General features: G+C 44.7%; 1 protein-coding gene across 1 annotated transcript in view; it reads right to left on the reverse strand.

The window, feature by feature from the left end:
- PRDM5 (PR/SET domain 5) overlaps positions 1–24391 on the reverse strand; it is a 173195-nt gene that overhangs the window by 93206 nt on the left and 55598 nt on the right. The window contains exons 4-7 of the mRNA XM_055142408.1: positions 11158–11332; positions 7014–7188; positions 5595–5687; positions 5186–5307 (exon numbers count right to left, since the gene is read on the reverse strand). Coding sequence (XP_054998383.1) covers positions 5186–5307; positions 5595–5687; positions 7014–7188; positions 11158–11332 — 565 coding nt within the window. The remainder of the gene's footprint in view (positions 1–5185; positions 5308–5594; positions 5688–7013; positions 7189–11157; positions 11333–24391) is intronic.

The raw sequence follows: 24391 nt of genomic DNA on the forward strand, positions 1-24391 counted from the left end.
CATATTTGAAATTTCACAGTCATTATTGAAAAAGGCTCAAGGCCTTTCTTTCAAATGTGATAGGTTGGTAATAATGGTATCAGCAATAACACAAATAATGTTTATTTAACATTTGTTTTGCTTTGTTTCCTGGGGAGAGTGGATTTAACACCTGGTAATGCTTGAGGGACCATGTGGGAGCCTGAATCCAGACCTCTGGCCTGCGAAGCAAACACTCCAGTCCTAGTTGTGCTAGCTCTCCAGTCCTGGGTTTTTAGCTGATTGATTTCAAATATACAAAATGTCAACAAAAATTACCGGTCAGATAATTATCAGCCTCCTCTGCCCAGATCCCTCATTATTCCAGTAACTAGGCGGTCACACCCAGAAACTACCCCCGGTGCCATGTAATCCCATCAACGGTCAACATCCAGAGACTATAAAACCAAGCTCCCAGAAGTGACATCTTATAGTTTAGTTCTCCCTCTGGGAGAACCTAGCTAGCTACCAAGAGTTTCCTGCCCGCATGGAAGAGCCTAGCAAACTCCTTGTGGCATATTCATATGCAAAAACCAGTAACAATGATGGATCTCATTCCCCTGACCCTGAAAGAGCCTCCAATGCGGCACCATTGGGAAGGACGAGTAAAGAGAGGCTGCTAAAATCTCAGGGCGAGGAACATTACTGAGATGGCTCGAAAAAAATCGATGATCAACGGGATGATGATGATGATGATCCTATCCCTGTCACCTACCACGGCAATGACTGATCCATGTCTATTTCTCCCCTAGCCTCCCCGCTTCCATGCCACTCTACACCTTCTCTATCATTTGAGGCAAATCCAATACATCAAAAACAATATTACCTGATCTTAAGATGATTTTATTTGATGATGAGAATGTTTATAAAAGATTCTCTGGAAGAAGGCACACTCAGCAGTGCGCAGGACTTACTCCTGGATCTGCACTCAGGGATCACTCCTGGGGGCATAGGGGATCATATGGGACACCAGGGATCGAACCCAGGTTGACTGTGCAAGGCAAGCTCCTTGCCCACAGAACTATCAGTCCAGCTCCAAAACAAGTTATAGGCTCTAGCGCTATGTCTAAGGTTTAACCAGCAGATGCTTGCTCCTCCATCCTGGCGGCTGACGATAGCTAATCTGTTTGAAACCTAACCCAAGGGCACAAAATGCCAGCGATGCTGGTCACATCTGCTATCTTTTTTCCTGTGTTCACACATTTACTCTCCATCATGGGGACTTGGTGCAGCTTTGCATTTCTGTAGATTTTTTTTTTTTTTAATGTATAGCTAGGGTCTGGGAGATAGCTCAAAGGGCTATCTTGCTTTGCATGTAGCACGTTCAATTCCCAGTTACAGACCACCCCCCCAAAAAGCTTCAAAGAAGAAAATCACATTGTTGTTTCGTTTCCATCTTATTGGTCAAGATGCGTATTTCACAGGCCTCATTATTCTTGATGAGCAAAATATGACAGCCGAGCTGCAATGTGCTCCCACCCTCACTACCTGAAGTCACGTGGGCCACTGGAAGAGAGACAGGCGACTGGGTGACAGAAGGGACAGGGCTGAGGCAGAAGTGAAGAGGACAAGAGGGCTTGGAGTTTTGTTCTCAGCTCAACCCAATCCATCAGCTTCCCACAAAGGGAAACCAGTCAAGTTCCCCAGTAAGGGAAAAAATAAAATTGGAATGCCCAGTCCTCCGCATGGGCTCACCGATCAGTAGAAACAGTTCGTTGCTCATGCTTTCCCAATAAGCACTGGAGTGAAGAGAATGTTTTCAAGGTGAGCAACTAGTGATATGGCTACTAGAGGAGAAAATTCTCCCCGAACCAAGAGAATGCTGGCAACTCCCGTACAAATGTGCTGTGTGTGAGGAACTGCTGAGAAGATTTCCTTCTCCAGCTCTCACTATCTGGGTTCTCCCTCATTAACTCCATAACCCCTCCCGCCTTCTCCTCCCCCTCAGAGGAGGTGACTTGACACCAAGTCTTGCCTTTCTGCTCTGTCTCTGCCCATTCCTTGCCCCCAGGCTTTTCTCTTCCCAAAGAACGAAATTCTAGGTCCTCGGAAAAGAAATGCAGAGCAAATTTGTGAATCTTCACCTGAAAACAGGGAGAAATGCTATCTCCAATAAATATGGAAAACACATTGTTAGCACCCACAAAAATCAAAGGGAAGGGCTGGAGCGATAGCACAGCTGGTAGGACATTGGCCTTGCATGCAGCCGACCTGGGTTCAATTCCCAGCATCCCATATGAGCACTGCCAGGGGTAGTTCTTGAGTGCAGAGCCAGGAGTAACCCCTATGCATTGCCAGGTGTGACCCAAAAAGCAAATAAATAAATAAATAAATAAATAAAAAATAAAAGGGAAAGTCGTGAGTTGAGTCTCCGTCCCTCCTCCTATGACATCATGGATAACTGGGAAGGGTCTCACAACCCACCAGCATCCAAAAAGTCATAACCGGACCTTTACTTATTTGCATTTTCCTGTCTACAGCTAAGCCTAGACATCTGACTTGCGGGTCCTGCTTCCCAAAGCACTCAGAATTCACATCACTGTCCGGCCTCGGAGAAGCATGAGAACACGGAAGCATGTGACTCACAATTTAAAATCTAGCTCATCTCAAGGCCTCTGTTTCTGACTCAATGGCAGATGAGCAGGGAAAGGAGATGTGGTCCAGAGAGTCAATGGAATATAATGGTGCCTTAAGAGAAAACAAAATCCTGGGACAGGAAAGAAGCTCAGAGGCCAGGGGCTCAGATCCTGCAAGCAAGCACTGGGTCTAGAGTCTGATTACCAGCACCAAGTGCCTAATGAGTCCCCAGTCCCAGAAGGGTGTTGCCATATAGCCCCCAGGTGTTGCCAGCTTTGCTCCCAGAGGCCCCCGAGCAATGCTAGATTGTAGCCCGGGTGGAAGATCCTTAGCATTGAATCATCTATCGAAGGTGATTGTCACTGGGTTCCTTGAGCACTTGGGAGGTCCCCACCTCCAGAAAGAACAAATAAGAAAAAGAAATCTTGCCTTGTGTGACAACATGGATGGAGCCAGAGGGGGCGTGTTCAGTGAAGTCAGAAAATAAATACCAGATGATCTCATGCGCGATAGAGAGAAGAAGCAAGGGAAAGACAAAGCCCAACAAGAGCCAGCCCCTGGCGTCTGACCACAGAGCTGAGGTTACTGAAGGGGAACTGGGTCCCGTGGACTGGGGTGGGGGCTGAGGTCTTTTGGTGGTGGGTGTCATGTGATGACACAGATTCAGAAGAGATCCAAAACTGTGGCCCTAAGACATAAATAGTGACAATCATATAAACTCACATTACCCCCAAACAGAAAAGCACACACACACACACACACACACACACACACACACACACATATGCACACACAAGCACACATACAGAGTTGTCTCAGCATCTTCAATACCAAGCACTTAACAAGGAATATTCATAATCAGTGGTTAAAGCTCCTGGGTGCTTTCTTCCCTTGCCTACCTTTGCTGTCCTACAGTAAATGTTCTATAACCATTTGTACGAACACTGTCTTGCTTGCTCTGATGAACATGGAATATTCTCTCCTGAAACTCAGCTCACAGAGGAAAGGGGAGAAGTGAGAGAGACCACTGATGACAGGCTGAAATACAGTAAATTCAATCTTTGATAGGCTGGGAGCACAGAAAAATAAAAAGCTTCCTTTTTGAAATTATTTTCTTCAAAAATCACCCATGAATTTCCAGAATCAGTAATATCATAATATCCTTGGCCAATTACAAGAAGCCTCAAAGAAATTATACTCTAGCACTGCCTGAAGACCATATGCTTAATAACAAGAAAGCAAGTTTCCAGAGTTTCAGTTTGCATCTGGTTTTTTACTTAGTTCAGCAAAGTTAACTTTAAAATCGACATAAAAGATTTGTTCTAATACATTGCAGACAAAGATGGAGAAAATTAAGAACAGCATTTTACATATAATAGCTTAAATAGACGAGGAAGAGACAGGTCTATCCAAAAAAAAAAAAGTTATGCTTCCCTTTTGCCAGCACTGGGAAGGCCCCAGGCTCATTGAAAAAGAAATGTTTGCCTTTTAATGCCATCTTTCCTGAATCAGCCTTTTAGTCTCCAGAAGAAGAAGCCTGAGGCTGTGAGGGTCTAGAAGCGGGCATACACTGAAGAGACTTGCCACTGAAGTCTGCGTGTGGCTCCCATGTCGTGAACAGCCCAGACTAACCATGCAGGGCTGTGTCCTGGAGTCACACACAGACTAGCCTGCTCTGGGGGATGCTGCTTGGAAAATGAGCACACACAGGAACCAGACGATGTTTTCCTCCTGGCCATTTACCCCTCAGGGGCAGAGCAAATAGGATGGGAGAAATCAACCTTCTCGCATCCTGAGACATGCCTTTCCCCTGGACTCCCCCGACACCCTGGGCAACAGTGAACCCCCCAAGATGAGCAGAGGCCCAGGAGGGTGTGAGAAGCTCCGTGAACTTCACCCTCCTTTGAGCAAGACAGGAGGAAGTAGAAAGTTAACTCTGACACTCGCGCATCTGCTCGGCATAATCGATTCAATCCCGACACGAAAATCCATTTACCATGTGCTGAGCAGATGAAATCTAAGTGACAGTCAAATGTTATAATTGCTTCATTGTTTAGCTAGCCATTAGAAGGAATTCAAATAGTGTCTGCTTTATTAATCCAAACACATTCAATCCCCACATCAAAATGCAGTCAGGAATTTCCTCCCAATAAGAGAAACACGAGCATCTTTTGAAACCAAACGCAACTGTAAAAAACGAGGGAGGCAGAAGCGTCTGCTCCGTAACTTGAGAGATCTCTGCCCGAAGAGAAAGTTCAGGCATTTGGATCGTTGAAAAATGGGAATTCTTACTGCAGCCGAGTCCAGTCCCCGGTCCAACTACACTAGCCCAACTAACTGGGGCTGGCAGCCGTGATTAATCCAGAGATAGGAAAAATGACAAAGGTTGCTGAAATCCACTTGAAAAAGAAATAGTGCCTGGTGAAAGGCAGAGCCCCGGGCCAGAGCACCACATCTGTGCAAGGCACAATGGAAAAGCCACGCCAAGCGTTCTGCTGGAGGGAGGATTGAAACCAGATCCCAGAGGCCCAGGGAGAGGAAGCCTCCCCCACCCCGCTCCCCCGGCAGGCACCCGCCCACGACTTCTCACCCATGTGCACGTTTTCCCGGTGTCTTCTCAGGGCGTCCTTGCTCTTCAGCTTCTTCCCACAGCTGTCGACCTTGCACACAAACCGGGCATCCCCCGGGCAAGTTTCCTGATGCCGCTCAAAACTACGAGATGATCGGGAAAGGGAGACAGGGCTGAGAAGTGGTGAGGACCACAGGGCTCCAGCCCGGGCTGGGCAGTCTTTTGGGAATCAGCCCCCCCATCCCCGCCCCCGCCCCACCTGCCCCCGGCCAAGAAAGGGTGGGAGTCATTGAACAGGGTTGAAGGAGAGCCTGGAAATGCCGGAGCACTGCCCCTGGGGCACCAATCCCAAGCAGCAATAAAGCAGGCATGCAAAACTGGGTCCCCCCACCCAGGGTATCAGAGTCCCCTGATAACTGAGACACAAAACCTCGGTGCTGAACTGAAGGAGGCATTGCACACAGAGCACTGGAAACTTCGAGAAGAATCCTTCGGACTGCTTTTCGCTTTGCAGTGTAGAACGCTGCAAGGGAAGTAAAGAGGATGGGGTTAGAGAGGAGAGGAAAGAACCGAAAGTCTGAGACCAAAACTGAGAAATGGATCTCTTCTTTAAATAAAAACATCTTCCAATCTCTCGTTTCGTGCTCTTTCAGTCTCCGGGTAGCGCCTCACTTAAGGCCCAGCTCAGCCGAAAAATCTTTTATGTAAAATCATTAACATTGCGCTCAATAAAAGCTGATGAGAACACAAGTTAGAGTCCGTTCATCAAAAAGGATACGGCCCTTGGCCGTTTTTTTTTTTTCAAAGTCTATTATCTAATTTCCAAAGGTTTAATCTCTTGCTGTTATGAAAGCTTTATTAAGTTTCAGATGAACTTCTCCGTCTCAAATTTCAAAAGCAAAAGTGGATACAGAGTATATATGAAAACAGCCTTACGACGAAATATAGCCTATTTCAGAATATTTCTCCAGAAAAATTAAGCACTAAGATGTCACAGATTTGTTGCTCAAATGCATAGTGACATTCTGTCTAGATGTTTATAAATGTGTCCACTTTCTCACCTTTTATAATACAAAATGCCATATGAGATTACTATAAACAGAATAATGAGAGATGCAGAACACTATGTGATATTATCTGATTACTCTAATCATCGTGTCCTGTAACTACTCATTTTACAAATGATTCCTTATTTAAAGAAAAAGACTGTGGAAAACTGCCATTAAAAAAAAGTACGCTAGGGGCCGGAGCGATAGCACAGCGTGTAGGGCGTTTGTCTTGCATGCAGCCGACCCAGGTTCGATCCCCGGCATCCCATATGGTCCCCCACGCACCGCCAGGAGTAATTCCTGAGTGCAGAGCCAAGAGTAAGCCCTGAAAATCGCTGGGTGTGGCCCAAAAAGAAAAAAAAAGTACACTCACCAAGTGTCCCTATTTCCATTATACTCGGAACTTTCTCTACTTATTAAACATTTCTTATGCTCACTGCAAAAGGAATATCTAACACAGATGACTGAAACTTATTTGTCACCCCCTAACACTAGCAAAATCATGCCTATTTCTGATAAACAAATGAGCCTGATATTTAGAGGCGAGCTAGAAAGTGGACAAAGGCCCATTAGCATAAACATGTTTCTGTTAAACTTCATAATCAGAATGTTTTGAGATTCGAAGCATGACAGTGAGCTGATGCGCAAGAGAATAATTCATAGCTCCCCATCTTAAACCCACACACTTCACACAAGCTAGCAACTATGTGACCCAACGAAAGTGTAAGAGTCTAATAAACAAATGAGCATCTAATTTTAAACTTTTTTTTTGTTAGATTTTTTGATTTTATGGTACGCACTGCCTTTGCAAAGCCTGCTTTACTGGGAATTTCTTCCTGCAGTTCTTGCACTTAAATTCCTTCTCCTCTGTAGGCTTCTGGTGCAAGGTCTGCAGATGCTCCGCCAGGATCGCCTCGCTGGGGAAAGTGGATTCACACTGGGGACAGGCGTGGTCCTCCCTGCCTCGAGAACCATCTGCACAGGGAAGGAAACAGACGCAGGAGACAGTGATAACCAAGAACCCCTCAGCTCGGCCGTCGTTTTAAAATCAGAGATGTTTTTTGTGGTTTCAGGTTAGGAATTCACATTCTGCCCATGAGTAAAGGTGACCATGAAAAGCAAGTGTCACTAATGAGAAATGAGTTATTTTCTAAAGTATTTCAATTGTTTCACCAAAAAGATTCATTTAAAGCAAAAATAAAAGCATACATGGGTATTTTCCTATACACAGAGAGACAGTAAGCTCTACCCTTGAAACATCTGGCTGAGTTGGGAACCAATACATCAATAAAGAAGGGGTATTAAAAATCTCATAGTCAAACTCTAATTCATTCAATAATGCTAACCTGTTATATAGGAGACTTTTTTCTTTTTTACAAACACCAAACTGGGAGACCTAAGTCTTCCCTGGAATGCTTCACGCTAACTTCACATTTAGCTGCATGACGCAAAACAAACAAACAAACAAACAAACAAAAAAAAACTCATAGAGGAAATAATTTGGAAGGATCATGGGACCGCATACACCTGTGTGGGAGCCTGTGCGTGTGTGCAAGTGTGCATCTGCATGATTGTGGAGAGACCCAGGTCGTGGACGTGTGGTCCAGAAATTGCAGCAAGCCACCGTTACTCTGCACCTGAGTGCCAAGTGGACAGACACGGCTCACCGTGCATTACTCATGTGCACAATTCAAATTACACATTTGGGGGACCACACCCAGCTGTGCTCAGGACTTACTCCTGGCTTTGAGAGAGAGAGAGAAAGAGAGAGAGAGAGAGAGAGAGAGAGAGAGAGAGAGAGAGAGAGAGAGAGAGAGAGAGAGAGAGAGAGAGAGAGAGAGAGAGAGAGAGAGAGAGAGAGAGAGAGAGAGAGAGAGAGAGAGAGAGAGAGAAGGAAAGTGCCAAGTGCCTGCTTTAGAGACAGGGTTGGAGGTGGGGACAGGGTGGAAGGTAAACAGGGGACATTGGTGTTGGTGCTGGGTAGTCTACACTGGTGTGGGATTGGAACATTATATGACTGAAACCCGATCATGAGCAGCCTTGTAACTATATATCTCACAGGGAGTCAATAAAAAAATAAAAAAATAAATACTATCTTAAGTTTCTGGGTCACCTACATGCAGGTCAAGTTGGCTTCTGTCCCTGGCACACAGAGTCATCCAGAGGACCTTGCGGAGCCACTACTGAGCACTGAAACAGGAGTAGAGCTCATGCAACATCGGGTATGGGCCCCAATAAAAAGTATTTTAAACTTGTATATGGATTGTCCTCTCTACAAATAGTGAAAATGTACATTTTGTTAACTACAGAAAAATAAAGTGCTGAGACCTGTTCTTTCAGTTTTAAAGGGGGCCAAAACAACACAGCCTGAGGGCAATAAAGAAACAAATACAAGCAGAAACAATGAAAAGGAGGGATGCACAATTCCCAACATCCAAAATCTGACATGCCAAACAGCGTAAAGCATATGCGGAAAAACATCAAAGACAGCTGGTCCCTGCCCTCCCCCTCCCCTTAAATAATCCAGCACGACGAAACGGCATGAGCCAGCCAACTCTGAGAACACTCACACTTCCTCAGCCGCGATGTCCAGCTGGGATGAAAACCTCCTGTGAGTGACATTGCCACCAAGGCGACTAAAGTGACCAGTGTCACTTTTGAGGTGACTTTAGAGAGTCCAAATCAGTCCGTGACAAACTGTGTGCCAGTCATAACATGGCTCTTCCCTTCCAACGCCACAGAAACCAGGCCCGGTAATACCACAGTTAACAAAGGAGGCTCTCAGCCCTGGGGCCCGGACTGACTGGCCGGAATCCACCAACAGTCACCAGAAATTTGGGGTACCCTAGCGAGCACTCCTGTCCTCAGGCCTCAGAGAAGGTTACCAAAGCTAGATATTTTCAAAGGATCCCAAAGAAGCATGAGAAGTGGCCATGAATAATCCCCGGGGCACCTGTGTAATCGCCGTGTGGCTAGGAAGCCCCAGCGACCCTCTCCCCTCTGGCCTGCGTTCAGTGGTCTCGGGCCACTTCCCCTCCTGGGATGGTGATGCCATGGGCGGACGAAGGAGGAAACGAGGGCCAGGCTGGTTGGTGACCAGTTTATTCCACCTTCCCCAGGCGCCTGTTCCAGTCTCACTAAACTCCCCGTTCTAGTCTCACACTGCCCCTCATTCCCGTCTCCTCCTGTCTCTCCCACTCATCTCTCCGCGCTCCCTGGTCTCTCTCTAGTCTCTCACCATCTCCCCGACATTCCGGGTAGCAAAATCAACATATTGAAGCCCTTCCTCATCACTAAAGATCAGGCTCAAGGGCAGATATACCACCTAGGATTGTTTCTCCTCTCCTTAACTTAATTAACATCTTAATTAACTTCTTAATATGAAGTTATTTTGTATGAACACAGTAAGAGATACATTAAGCTGTAGGGTGGCTCTCCTGGGGGATATCTCGCTATAGATCTCAGATTACAGTGCTCAGGCCGGATTAATCTTCCCTAACCCTCGCAGGGTCCTAATCCAGAGGTTACTTTTTGGATCATGACAGAATTTGTCCATGACCATGCTCTTAACTTATAGTTAAGTATTCTGGCTCTTTGGCCTGGCACATTTCGATGCCAGGGTAGCTGACAGCTTGTCCTGGGTCCATCCAGTCCCTCATCAGGACCCTGCTTTTGGGATGTTAGGATGAAAGGGAAACTGAGACTTAAGTCTAGAGAACAGATCGTTCGAAGTCAATTAACTCCCAAGTTACAAAAGTATAGCATTAACTCTCTTCCTGTGTCTGTACAAAAAGGACAATACTCTGAATTTACTATGAAAAGGACTTCAGGAGGAGAGAAAAGCAATATTTATAAATTAACAGAGTCTGATTAGAAGATAAAGGTAACTGACTGGTTGGGGAAGCACAGCACAAAGAAGGAGGTTACAAGTAAACACAGGAATGGGAGCACTGTGATGGGAGTAACCCAATAAACCTAAGCTCCTTGAGGCAAGGCAGAAAGAACAAATCAATATTATCCTCCAGGCACCTCTACCTTCAAAGTCCCTGATCTGCACTAACGAATAAATGAAGGCTCAGTTCAGGGTAAGTGAAGGCTCAGCACAGTTTTCAGGCTGCCCAGGGACAGGCTTGAGGCTAGGGCGAGTCCTTAGGGCCTGGAGCCGCAGCAGTAATACAGCAGGAAGGGTATTTCCCTTGCATGCTGCTGACCCGGGTTCAATCCCCAGCATCCCATATGGTCCTTGAGCACTGCCAGGAGTAATTTTTTTTATTATTAAAATTTATTTATTTTTTAATTAGTGAGTCACAGTGAGGGTACAGTTACAGATTCACACATTTTCGTGCTTGTTTTTCCCTCATGCGATGTTTGAGAGCCCATCCCTCCACCAGTGTCCATGCTCCACCACCAATGAACCCAGTATCCCTCCCACCCCCCCAATCCCATCCCCCCTACCCCACCCCGCCTCTGTGGCAGGGTATTCCAATTTGATATCTCTCTTTCCTTTTGGGTGTTGTGGTTTGCAATAGGGGTATTGAGTGGCCATCCTGTTCAGTCTCTAGTCTACTTTCAGGAGTAATTTTTGAGTGCACAGCCAGGAGTAACCCAGAGCACCATTGGGTGGAATCCAAAAGACAAAAATAGAAGACCTGGTTTTTCACTGCACTGGAGAGCAGCCAGCCATGGCCAGGAGCTGCCTCCCACCACGGACAGGTCCTGCGGGTCCCAGGACTGCTCCATATGCACCGTCTTGCTGCCGGTACCTGGCCCCCAGCTGGGCCCCACCGGAGAGCAGTAACTGCACACCTCACTTGGCTGTACCGGAGAGCAGTAACTGCACACCTCACTTGGCTGTGCTAAGCGCCTCAGACTGTGCGACGCTAATCCAGCCACACTTGCAACTGTACTTCCAGAACCATCAGTCTCACAGTCTCATGGTGATACCTCTGCTGCCGGCTGTCACTTGTTCCTCAGGATTTTCAGTGTCCTCTTCATCGATCACTGTCATGAAGTGCTGGTCGTCCTCCTCGGCCTCTGGGTCGCTGTCCAGGTAGCCGATCAGAAGCTCGGTGTCCGTTTCTATGTCCTCAACGGCCAAGTAGAAGATGTTTTCTCCTTCCTGAGACAAAATTATGAAAGAAATATATGCCATTGTTTGTCACATTTAGCTCAGTGAGTCTTTAGAAAATGGTGAACAGATGGCTTGTGTCTGACAGTCCTAAAGAAATCCTTTTGAGAGACACTAAGTACCAGGTACCCAGGAAAAGGCAGCAGTACGTTTTAGACTCTCCAATTCATCCGGACATGAAAAAAAAAAGGCTAATATTCTGAGCAAAGAATATTACCGAGATGGCTAATATACTTAGCAAACAAAGTACAGAGTTCAGAACAGCAAGATTCTTACTTATCCGATGAAAGAATGATAAATATTTTAAACGTTACAGTGACTTTTGCATCATTCACTGGGCCTGTACACCCCCCCCCAGGTGGTAGAGAAGTCGCAGGTAAAGAAATGGGGTCACCAGCACAGAGAGAAAGTAATGAGTTACTCAGGGTTTCATTAGCATGAACACTGGGTGTGAGATAGGAAGGAAGAAAATACTCTGAAGTTACAACCCAAACCAGAGGGATTTCGGTCACCTACAGCCACCTTCCCCTAAAACTGGTCCTGGAATTTCCTAATGGCTGGCCTAGCCCCCTGGAGGGCTCTGAGCTGGACACAGGGGCCCTGGACACTCCCGCTAAAGGACAGAAAACAAGACCCACCCTCCAAATACCAACACTTCTAATCAAACTCCAGCAAGTGCTAATCAGGGCTAAAACAATCAATAACAAAAGCCCTGAAGGTCTCAAGCTCCGGTGGCTACAAGTGGGGGGAGGCCTTCGAGGACACCCCCGGAAACTTCACACTTCGAATCCACCAGCACAAAAGCCCCTCTGGGCCCGGGGCCAATCACCAGGGAAGCCACAAGTGGGGCTTCGTGGCTGGCGGTGCCCCCGGAGAAACACCCAGAACTGCTCTTTTACATAGTTGAGGTTTGTTCTGGGCGGGCCCCTGGTTCGGCTGCCGGCGGATAAAGAGGAGCAAAAGCAGAGCCTGGATTTATTGACCCTTCGTGGTGGGCGAGGGGAGGAAAGGACAATGAGTTCCACCAGGAGTGAAATTCAATAAAGCACAGGACACAGAACAAAGCTTCCTCCTTTGGCTCCACCACAGGCCTTATGTCCCGGCAGAGGAGGTGCGGGACGGGGGAGAGGAATGTGTGATTGATGTATCTACAGCCGCAGAAACAAGCAGAGGGCCCATAAAAACGCTCAGGTGGAGAGTGAGAGACAGGGTAGTCGATGCTCAGGACTGTTCGAGTTCAGTTTACTTTTTATTTTCCCCCAACAACAGATAACTCTGATTTTATGGAAGAAACGAAAATGATGCTTTTTCCTTCAAACGCAAGCATAAACATCCACAGCAACTCTATTAGCTGCAATTAGTAAAAGGAAGTTCCTTGACTAGTTAGCACGTTGTTAGAAGCGTTCTTCATTTCATACCTTCAGACAGAGAGGGTGACTTTTGATTAAGAACACCGAATTAGCTTCTATACAGCTGTGAGCACAATAAAGACAGAGAACAACATATACCCTCCGTCAGGGAAGTGTCTTTTTGAAGAAAACTCAGAGGGGTACTTATCGGTGTTTGGGAAGCACTTCCAAAGAGTCACCCAAAGCAACAAAGGCCTCGTCTAATAAAAATTTCAGAATGCAACCATAAATCTCAAGGCTTATCTGATCAATATCCAAGAAAGTTAATTGGGACGGCTTTGCTGCACATTAGTCATTCATTTTGTGATGGCCTTCATAGCTCTAAGATAATTTTTCATTTTAAAAACACGATAACACGAACTGCAATAAGACAGAGCATGCCTGCTTAAGGGCTCGGTGATAAAAGGAGTTTTTTTAATAAACTGGTTGTGTAGGTGTCCGGAGAGCAATCTGAACGTGAACGTGTGGAGGACCGGCTTCCCCACATCCACTAGCAGGGCCTGGACACCGGCCAGCGGCTGAGAATTCACTCCCGTCCATCCTGCCACCATGCACCCAGAGATCCGATAGATTCCACGGGGCTAAAGCTCATCTCCAAGACAACGGAGGCTGTCACTTGAGGCGGTATGCGGGCATCCGAGCCAGCGCACAGACACTGGGTGAGACGCTGTCCCCTGTGCTTCTGAGGGACTAGAGATCAGAGAGTCCCAGTAGCCACCGCAACTTATGTTAATTGGCCACAGAGGCTCCTGGAACTCAGGAAACTCATCTACTTACTAGGTCACTAGTAGTTGCAAAGGGTATTTCATAGGCACATCCAAGAGGAAGAGATGCATGGGGCAAGGGAAGGAGAAAGGGGGGCACAGAGCCCCCATACCCTCTTCTGGCGTGCTAGCCTCCCAAAGCTCCTCTAGCTCACCCCAAATGCACCAAACCTTAGAAGGGTTTCTAGAAGATTCCTTCTATTGGCCAGCTTAATTGGCTCACTGGCCACTGGTCCCTCTCTCCCTGCAGGAAATCAAGGGACGAATCAAAAATCAATCCTTGGGGCTGGAGCGATAGCACAGCGAGTAGGGCGTTTGCCTTGCACGCGGCCGACCCGGGTTCAAATCCCAGCATCCCATATGGTCCCCTGAGCACGGCCAGGGGTGCTTCCTGAGTGCAGAGCCAGGAGTAACCCCTGTGCATCGTCAGGTGTGACCCAAAAAGCAAAAAAAAAAAAAAAAAAATCAATCCTTGACCCAGGGTGCCTCCAACAATCAGCCAATCCTCAGATGTTTTCCCAAATGATCTCAATGATGTCACAAGGAACACAGTCAGTCCTTGGATATGCAGGAAATGCTCCAGCTTCTGGGAGCTGCGAACCATGAACTGTGGGTAACCATCTAAGATCACTGTATCACTGTCATCCCGTTGTTTGTCGATTTACTCGAGCGGGCACCAGTGACGTCTCTATTACACTCAGCCCTGAGATTTTAGCAGCCTCTGCTTACTCATCTTTCCCAACAATTGGAGGCTCTTTCAGGGTCAAGGGAATGAGACCTATCCTTACTGTTTTGGGCATATTGAATATGCCACGGGGAGCTTGCCAGGCTCTGCTGTGCAGGCGGGATACTCTCGGTGGCTTGCCGAGCTCTCTGAGAAGTATGGACCACTTAAGATATCTAAAAAAAATAATTCAGTCAACTGCATGACCAAATATGTGTTTCTTGTCAATCATATTATTGCAACTAGTTAAAAATTTAATGAAAGTAATGGCAGCACTCTAGCCCTTCAGGGACAAACATGTTTTGTCTGTGTGCCAAAATATGACAAGAGGAACAGTGTTAAATACATTATGCCAATCCACTTATTTAATGGAGGTGTTCAGGTAAGTAGTGTACAGCCCTTTTGTTCCTCCCACTGTCCATACCAACAGTCTCCTCCTTTTTGATTGGCTATCAAAATAGTTTTAAGAAATTTTCTTTCAAATCCCTTCTTTGTCTATCTACATCTCAACAACTGAATCACCTGGTACCATTTTTTTTTTTTTTTGCTTTTTGGGTCACACCTGGCAGTGCACAGGGGTTACTCCTGGCTCTGCACTCAGGAATTACCCCTGGCGGTGCCCAGGGGACCATATGGGATGCTGGGAATCGAACTGGGGTCGGCCGCGTGCAAGGCAAACGCCCTCCCCGCTGTGCTATCGCTCCAGCCCCATCACCTGGTAGCTCTTTCTGGTATGATTCTCCTTCAAAACTTCAGCTTGTTGGAAACTGCCGGTTGCTAATCTCCAAGGTTCTCCTGGGCCACATCCCCCCCAGACTCTTCTCAAGCACATGAGACCAAGAATCTAGGACTCAGCATTGTCGTCCTGGTCCTGTTGCCATGAGCCTGGCTGTGACCTTCTGCTCTGTCTTTAGAGCTGACTTAATGTTGTGACCCTGAAATTAACCTCCCTATGGCAGAGGTCAATTCTGGTCACTGACTGTGGCTTATTCTCCAGAACAGAATCCCTCCCGGCATTTCCGTCTTAGGGATCAGTGGCTTTCCTGAGTCTGCCAAGGGGGCTGGGTACTGTCTGGTTCCAGTCACTGGCTCCAGGTGGATTGGTTGCCAGCACTTGGCCATGAGGGCTGCTCAACATCATGAGTTGCTAAAATAAATATATTCCTCAGCTGTTAGTCTTCACAGAACTAGGCTGGCTCAGGGCGAACATCAGTGATTTTACTCACCACTGTCATTCATCTCTTGCATTAGATTTTTTGTTTTGACTTTTTTTTGTTCTGTGTGTGTTTCCAGTGGGCTGGAGCGATAGCACAGCAGGTAGAGCGTTTGCCTTGCAAGCGGCCGACCTGGGTTGATTCCTGTGCCCCACTCGGAGAGCCCAGCAAGCTACGGAGGGTATCCGGCCCGCACAGCAGAGCCTGGCAAGCTACCCATGGTGTATTCGGAATGCCAAAAACAGTAACAAGAAGTTTCACAATGGAGATGTTACTGGCGCCCACTCGAGCAAATCGATGAACCATGGGACGACAGTGCTACAGTGCAGTGTGTGCTTCACTTTGCATCATCTTATTTATTCACCATCCTCAGCTCGCCACTTCTATGTGAGCTATTTGTAATGTCAAAAAGACTCAATAATCAGAATGCCCCATGTAAGTTGGAAGAAATTTAATGCTGACCATTTGCTTTAAAAGATTCATCCAGTAATCTTTATAGAAAAAGCTGCATAATCAGTATATGTAAATACACATATTATCTCCCCAGAGGAAAGATATATCAACAAAAGTATTGTTTCTAAGTAGAGAGAAACGCAAGTCCTTTTGTTTATAGCCTTCTGCTAGTCCATTAATAGATGCAGTTAGTCGATACCATGAGGCAGTAATGCCCCATGACTAAGAATACAGGCTTCACGCTGTCTCTAGTTCAAAGTTTCTTCCTGCATTGGTACATGGTCGGCCATGCAGCTGAGCAGACAGCTTCATCTCTCTCACCACCAGTTAGTTTCCTCATCAGTGAAATGTAGAAAAGAACGATCTTATCTTCTAGGACAAATGTGAGAATTCAAAGTAAGGCTGGGCTGGAGAGCAAGTACAAGAGGGAAGACCCTTGCTTGCCTTGCCCATAACCAACCTCAATTTTGATCCCTGCCTCCATGTCTGGTGCCTGGGCACCGCCAGAAGTGCCCTGGGCACAGAGTCACAAGTAAGCCCTGCGTGCGGCCTCACCACCCAAAGATCCAAGAGCAGCCCAGTTGCTCTCAGTCATCCAACAAGCACATGGCACGATACAGAGCTATTATTGTTGTTCTTACTGTTAGCCAGTGGTTAAAATTTTTCTTCTCTTTCTCCCTCTCAAAAAAATGTATCAAACGCCCAACACAAAGTTGTTTCAACAATGCTGCTCTTGAATAAATTTCAGCTGGCCAAAGTGCTTGCAGCTAAAATATTATTGAATCCCACTTCCCGCCGACAAGAGCCTGAAAGGCTCCATCCTAGATCTCTGGCAGCCACGCTCTCTGCACTTGCTAATATGCTAATGGACTGCTCTGGTACGGGCCTCCAATGCCCAACCCCTGTCTGAACCTGACCTCAGCTGACCACCAGAGCCTGTGCGGAGGAAAGATTTCCCAAGCCATGTTGGTTTATTTCCCCCAATGCTAAAAATGGGAGTACCTTGAGCAAATGATAGTGGGTCTCACTAACTGCACCCCTCACGCTCCACAGAATCACATTCTCAACATCACCTCATACATCCCACCAATATAACTGAATGTGTCCACTGCCCCATCTCCAGCCTCAGCTCTGGTAAAGTCTCGATATCTAGAGCCAGCCATGTCCCCCAGTACACCTGGTTCGACTGCTTACCAATGTGACTCCCAATAAGCGAGTCCACTTCATCCTCTCATTCCTAACGCACTGCAAAAGAATTTGCCTCCTGTTGTTTAGGGAACCATCAACACTTTCTGCTCCGAAACTACTGCACTGGCTCCTTCTTCAGTACTATTGAGAAGATACCCCCTGGGATAACTCCTCAGCATTACCCATGGTGGAGCTCGGGGCCATCCTCCTCCATGCTACCTTCTAGAAACTTACAAAGTCAGGTAGTTCTTCTGATGAGATGTTCTCCACATAAAAGCCTAAACTTCAACTGGGCATGCACCTGCAAATAGTTTCTATATATATTTTTTTTGTGTGATTTGATTTATGGGGTCCATGAAACTCTACTATATATCTGGTCTCTCAGAAGATAATTTCCTTTAGGCAGCGGATGAGAATTACCACATGTCCCCCACAGCATAAGCAATACTCGTAACGGTTGCTCAATGTTTTACAAAAAACAAACAAAAAAAAAGTAAGAGAAAATACCAAATGCTCAGATCTAAAGAAGAAAACACTCATTAGTGAAAAATATTAATATTTTTCCTATTTACTGATCACTGGTTGACTATTATAATAATACCCATAATTAATGAGGGCAGGTTATACTAAGGAATGTTCAAGGAGGTAAGAAGTAATCACAATCTGTGTGTGCTTGGAAGAAACAGCACCTGCCATTATGTAGCAAGAGAAGGATCCAGAAAGAGCCCAAGAAGATGAAGTTTTCCTACAAGTACACATAGATACTATTCTATTTAGTAATGAGTAAAACGACCGCTGCAGTGGCCAGGGAGATAAGTGACCATGGCAGGCAAGGAGTTTGCAATCCCTGGCACCACAAATGGTTCCTCAAATATCACCAGGAGTAACCCCAGCCTTAGCACCAACAAGAGTCACCCAAAGAAACAACAAAACTACCAACTACACTGTTTCTCTCTGAATCTGTGTCTTTACTGTGTGTATATTCTTACAGGGTCTTTTACTCAGGTATCCAAGAATATCAGTCAATTCAGCCAGATTTAAACCTACTTACTCTTTTTTTTTTCTTTTTGGGTCACACCCGGTGATGCTCAGGGGTTACTCCTGGCTCTGCACTCAGGGATTACTCCTGGCGGTGCTCGGGAGACCATATGGGACGCTGGAATCGAACCAGGGTTGGCCACATGCAAGGCAAACACCCTACCCGTTGTGCTATCGCTCCAGCCCCATAAACCTACTTACTCTTCTTCAACATATCTGCAAAGTAAGAGTCCTTCATGATAACCAGCAAAAAAGTTGTCAGGATTTTCAAACAAACATCTATAATGAAGACAGACACCTCTGCAGAGAAAGAATAACTCGTTGATACAATTCAACAGGAAGACGACTTCTGTGGGGCTCTACAGCAAGGCCACCACGAGCACTGTCTTGAGGCAAGGACTCCACCAAATTCATCGGCGCCAAAATAATCTATTCTGAATTCATATAGAAGTCAAGTCATATCAATATAGCTGTATTTCACGGTCACGATTAACTTTACTCTCCAAAATTTAAAAATGCTGTTTCATATCAGAATGTCATCCCACACCAGCAACACAGGCTTAGCTCAGCAGGCGCCCAAGCAAACGGGCTGCAAAGTGCTGTCACGGGAATCGAATCGGGTTACAGGTCACGGAACCCCAGTCTCTGTAAGTGAAAGCAAGAGCCGGGCTTGGAAAGAAAGAGCAATGATGCTGAAAAGAGCAACTCTAAAATCAGATCTACGGCTTTAGAATCTATCTACTGAGATTCTAGTAGAAGTTATCTACTGAGCCACTTGACAGCTATGTGGGCATCTTCCTGATCTCTCCAAGCTGCTCACTTCACCTGCAAAGCAATCATGATAATGATGATGATGATGATGATGATGATGATGATGATGATGATAACAATAATAATAATAGTAATGAAAATAATCCCCCCAGGTCTATCTAGTTCTAAACTTACTACTAACTTCTGATAAGTTGTTCAGCATACTTAACAATTCCATATTAGTAGGTTGCTTTGCTGTTTTCTGTAGTTTTCCCCTACTGTATTTCTTCAGAAAGTCTGCAGAGTAACCTATATGCAAATAGTGAGACGTGGGTGAAAATTTAAGCATCATTAGACAGACTTCACACTGAAGTCACATAGACTTGACTTGGGACCCAAGAACACCTGTGAGGGGCTAGAGCAATAGTACAGTGGGTAGGACGTTTGCCTTGCACGCGGCCGACCTGGGTTCGATTCCCAGCATCCCATATGGTCCTCTGAGCACCGCCAGGGATGATTCCTGAGTGCAGAGCCAGGAGTAACCCCTGTGCATTGCCGGTGTGACCCAAAAGGAAAAAAAAACCACCAAGAACACCAGTGAATGGCTGTGTATCCACAAGAAAGGATACTCTCTCCAAAACAGGGTTTTCAATAGTTACCTCAAAAGGTTCTTCTTGGGATTTGATAATATCGAGCATTTAAGGAACGTCTCGTGAGTAGGAGACACAAAGGAGATAAAAAAGCATCTGTCTCCTCCTTCTCTAGTACCATCTCCTCTATCTACTCCACCTTTTGCATATGGGAAAAGCTAAGACTCAGAGATTACACAGAAATTGTAAAGATCACATGACAACTCCCAGAGTGACAATATTGCACCTAAGGGTAGGAACTAGAAGTATGAGAAGAACTGGCATGTCTAAAGAAGAGTTCATCTACACAGCTTCAACTGTACTGGACAAAGAGATCCCAAATAACCCACTCTATTTAAGGGCCGCAGCAAATCTTCTGTATAACTTACTTTTTTCTGTCCACTCACAAGATATTTCACTTATTTTTTTTGATCAGAACTTATTATTGTCTCAGTTGTCCCAATCTCATGCATAGGAGATGCTATCATTCCACTGACTATCTGTACCCGATATTAATATTCTCAAGAAGAGCTATTTATATGATGGAAAATATTAATTAGGAGTCAAAGACAGCTCTGATTTTTTGGTTTCTTCCTCTCAGGTTCTGTCACGCAAGGCAAGTCTCTTATCTCTAGAAATCTTTTATTTCATCCATACAATGATGGATGTGGACTTTATTAATCTTATCCTTTCCAGAGCTGGATTCAATCATACATGAAATAAGCTCACCCTTATGACAGCTGGTTAATGAACCTAAGGCGGAAGCATGCAACCACGCTGATGTGATCATTGTTTTACCTCTCAGTCCTCAGCCTCCAGAAGTAAGGATGACATGAGGTTAACAGGACATCGAACAGGATCTCAGTGTGAGAAGTAGAATACAAAACTTTGTAAGACTGGGGACTTCTGCTCAAAAACTGCACAGCATAAAGTATGTGGTCATTGGTAAGATTCAATCAGATGTGATTACTTCTCTATCATGCCAACATTTATGATAAAATAAACTCATGATGCCAATCTAATTTGTTCTGATTCTATCACTATCCCAGAACACTTATGCCTAAATACCTATAAGATGTACCTACTTTTCAAATCTCCCATCTCAGAAACATGTACCTACAGATTTATTTGAAAAAATGGAACAGATTTAAATTTTGGTGTTCGTAATATTATGTAAAGAAGTAGGTTTTTTGTTGTAACTAACACCAATCACTCTAAAATAAACACAAATGTACATGCTAAATATTGCCTCAATTTGAATTATACATACTCAAGATGAAGTTATACTCATCATCTTGTGCACCGGCAAAACAAGGGCATCATAAGTGTCAGCTGTCAAATATACCCAACAGGTCAAGTTTACTCACAAAATTCAACCTTTTTTGACAACTTGCCCATTATTTCTTCTGAAGAACAGGCATCACTTAGGTTAGATTTCATGAACTCATACATTTCTGAGACTTAGTACTGCTCTTCCAAAATAGCAAATGTGTTTTTGCAAGGTAACAGTAATCCCCACTGTGTGCAAATAAATATAACTCCAGGAGAGATCATGGGCGGTTTGATATTGCAGCTGCCTTTGTCTGTGATTCAAACTCGGTTTTATTTACTTGTTGGCAAGCTACAGTCTGCACGCGGAAAATGGAAAAAATGCCAAGATTACAAAATTGGCTAAGTCACACTTCTCTGCACTGAGAAGGCAGGTGAGTATGCAGTTAAAATGACAAGGTGGTCATCAGCACAAAAGGAAATCATCCTTAAAGCAATTCTTGGGGTCCCTGAGAGACAGAAAATGGATAAGGTGCTTTCCCTAGACACATCCAACTCCGGGTAGATCAGCACTTCATAAGACCCCCTGAGTACCACCAGGAGTGACGATGCCTCAGTATACTACCAGGAGTGACCCTTGAGCACCACCAGGTGTGGCCCAAAACCAATCAAAACAATTTATACTAGTGTGGCAAGATGAGAGGGGGACAGTGTGAGTCTCTACTCAGTTACCAAAAAAGGAAGTAGGAGAGAAGTGATGAAGGTGCAGAAAGAAACGTTAAGAGTGCCACGTTAGACATCTACTCACTGAACTCTCCATTGCCAAAGCCCTGAATCAGCCTCACCCACATTATTATTTTCTGTTGAGTTCAATATACAGAACTGATAAACCATCACCACCATCATCATCATCATTATCATCATCATCCCATTGATTGTCGAATTTCTCGAGCGGTCTCAGTAAGTCTCCATTCGTCCTAACCCTGAGATTTTAGAAGACTCTCTCTATTCATCCTTCCCAACGATACCGCATTGGAGGCTCTTTCAGGGTCAGGGGAATGAGACTCAGCTTGTTACTGGTTTCGGCATATGAATACACCATGGGGAGTTTGCGAGGCTCTCCCAGGTGGGCAGGTAACTTGCCAAGTCTCCCAAAGGGAGAAGTAGGCTAGAAGATATCACGAGGCCCCTGATAAACCACAGGGGGAAAATTCATTTCTAGAATACAATAGGAACGTAGCCAAATCACAAAATATACGTAGTAGCATTAATCTAACTCTGAAGGCAAGCAGCTTGAGAGTGAGACATGTATCCACCCCTGCCAGCAGGGAGAGAGGCGCAAACCCACAGGTAGGTATGGAACAGATGAACTTTATTAAGGCGACTAATCCATGAAATGTGATTAGAAGCCAAGTAAACTATGTTCAAGGGAAAGGAAGATTGGCCCATGGTGGGACCACTGCCCTCTCCCCTCTGACAGGGAAGCCCGTGTCACTGATCTGAATGGTCCCTCGTCCTGTGGAGACCCAACTCCCCCAGAAACCCTGCAGGGACAGGAAAGAAGTCAGGGCTGCCTCAAGCAGGGAAACGCTGGGGCTGTTTGCCAGAACCATTCCCTCGGCACACAGCGACTACCACAGTCACTTAAAGAAAATTCTAGCTTTAAAAACATGACTCTCTTTGAGAACAAGAAGAAACCTACTTAACACTGTGGATAGTAAAGTGGATGAAAGACCTTAATATTAGACCAGAATCCATAAAATAGGTCAAGGAAAATATAAGCAGAACTTCCCAGAAAATGAACTCAAAGATTTGACTTCACGAGCAAAGAAGACCAGACATAGGACCATGGGGAAAGCTGTGGGCACTTTGGTGGGGGGGGGCAGTAATTTTGTATATTGACACTTAAACTTTAATAGTATTCTAATTTTCTAAATTATAATATAAAATATGCAAGCAATATGTGGCAAGAGAAAAATGTAGATTTATTTAGAACAAAATGAATAGCACAGGATAGGCTAATTTCAGGTTTAAAGTGTGTTAACCAGATCCTATAAAAAATGAGGTTTCAAAAAAAAACCAAATTAAATTGACTATTATCTATTTATAGTTCATAAGAAGCAATTCAGAAACTCAGTTTTTTTTTGAGTTCTCAGTGGTGACTGAAACATTAACGAGAATTCATTTATGCACTGAAAAGAATACCATTTTCTTTGAATAAAATTTTACTTAAAAAATTCTATTGGTAAAGAGCTAAATGTGACCAATATTACTATGTCACAGTAAATACATTAAATTCCCCTTGCAATATGTTTACTTATTATCTTATTAACCAAGTACTAAAAACAATCTAAAACTCATCATAAAATATATCTCCATGTCTGGAAAACAAACAACTCCATTCACCCCTCAAGTTTAAACACAATAATCTCTTGCCTGGCAAGAGATATAAACTTAATTTTAGATGTGCATATTTTAATTTTAATAGCAATAGCACAGTGGGTAGGGCATTTGCCTTGCATGTGGCCGACCAGGATTTGGTTCCTCCATCCCTCTTGGAGAGCCCAGCAAGCTACCGAGAGTATCCTGCCAGCACAGCAGGCATATTTGATATGCCAAAAATGTAACAAAAAGTCTCACAATGAAGACGTTACTGGTACCCACTCGAGCAAATGATGAACAATGGGGCGACAGTGCTACAGTGCAGTGCTACTATATATCCACATATATATATATATATATGCATATGTGTACAAATATGTAGATGTGTCTTATATGTAAAATACATATTTATATATACATATATGTACATATGAATGTATACATTGGTTAAAATGTCTCCTCTGATAGTAAGTAATCTCTTTTGTTAATTTTGTTGCATCTATCACAAGTATTTTCTCTTAACTTTTTATTAAGAAATACTTTTCTTGGTTTTAATTTATACCATAGTTCTTAAATATTAGAGTGATATAAACATAATGGGTCATCATTAACTTTAATATTCAAGTTTCCCTCCAGAGTGGAGTTTATAAATAATCAACCTGCTGAAAAAGTCCACCCTGCATGCAAACAACAAATTGAAAAGTGATGATTAAATTTCCTGATTCCCCACAAGCATGCAGGCCCCAGGGGTACTGGGGTTTAAAAGTCTCACAGGATAAGGGTTTATAACTTCACTTTGTTTTGTTTGTCCATCTATTTGACTCGGAGGCCATATCCAGTGGCACGCAGGGTTTCTTCCTGGCTCTGTGCTCAGGATTCTCTCCAGGCGGTACTGGGGCGGGCCCGGGGTGGGAGGATACACGATGTCAGGAATCGAATCTGGCCAGCGACATGCAAGGCAAGTGCCTTCCCCACTGCACTCACTGTACAATTTCTTCAGCCCAATTTCACTCCAGTGTTAAACATTTACTCTCATGAAAGACTAATACCTGCATTACTAGAAGAAAAGTGTTAAAAGATCAGGGAACTATAAATGCTATTTTTACAGTATTCTTGAAGAGAACTATTAGTCATTCATGCCTTATGATTTTATAAGGTTCTAGAAAATACTGTAGAAACACTAGAAATACTACTGTAAAATACTGATAAGCAACACACAGGCAAGAAACA

Source organism: Sorex araneus, chromosome 6 (genome assembly GCF_027595985.1).
Source record: "Sorex araneus isolate mSorAra2 chromosome 6, mSorAra2.pri, whole genome shotgun sequence".
Lineage (NCBI taxonomy): Eukaryota > Metazoa > Chordata > Mammalia > Eulipotyphla > Soricidae > Sorex > Sorex araneus.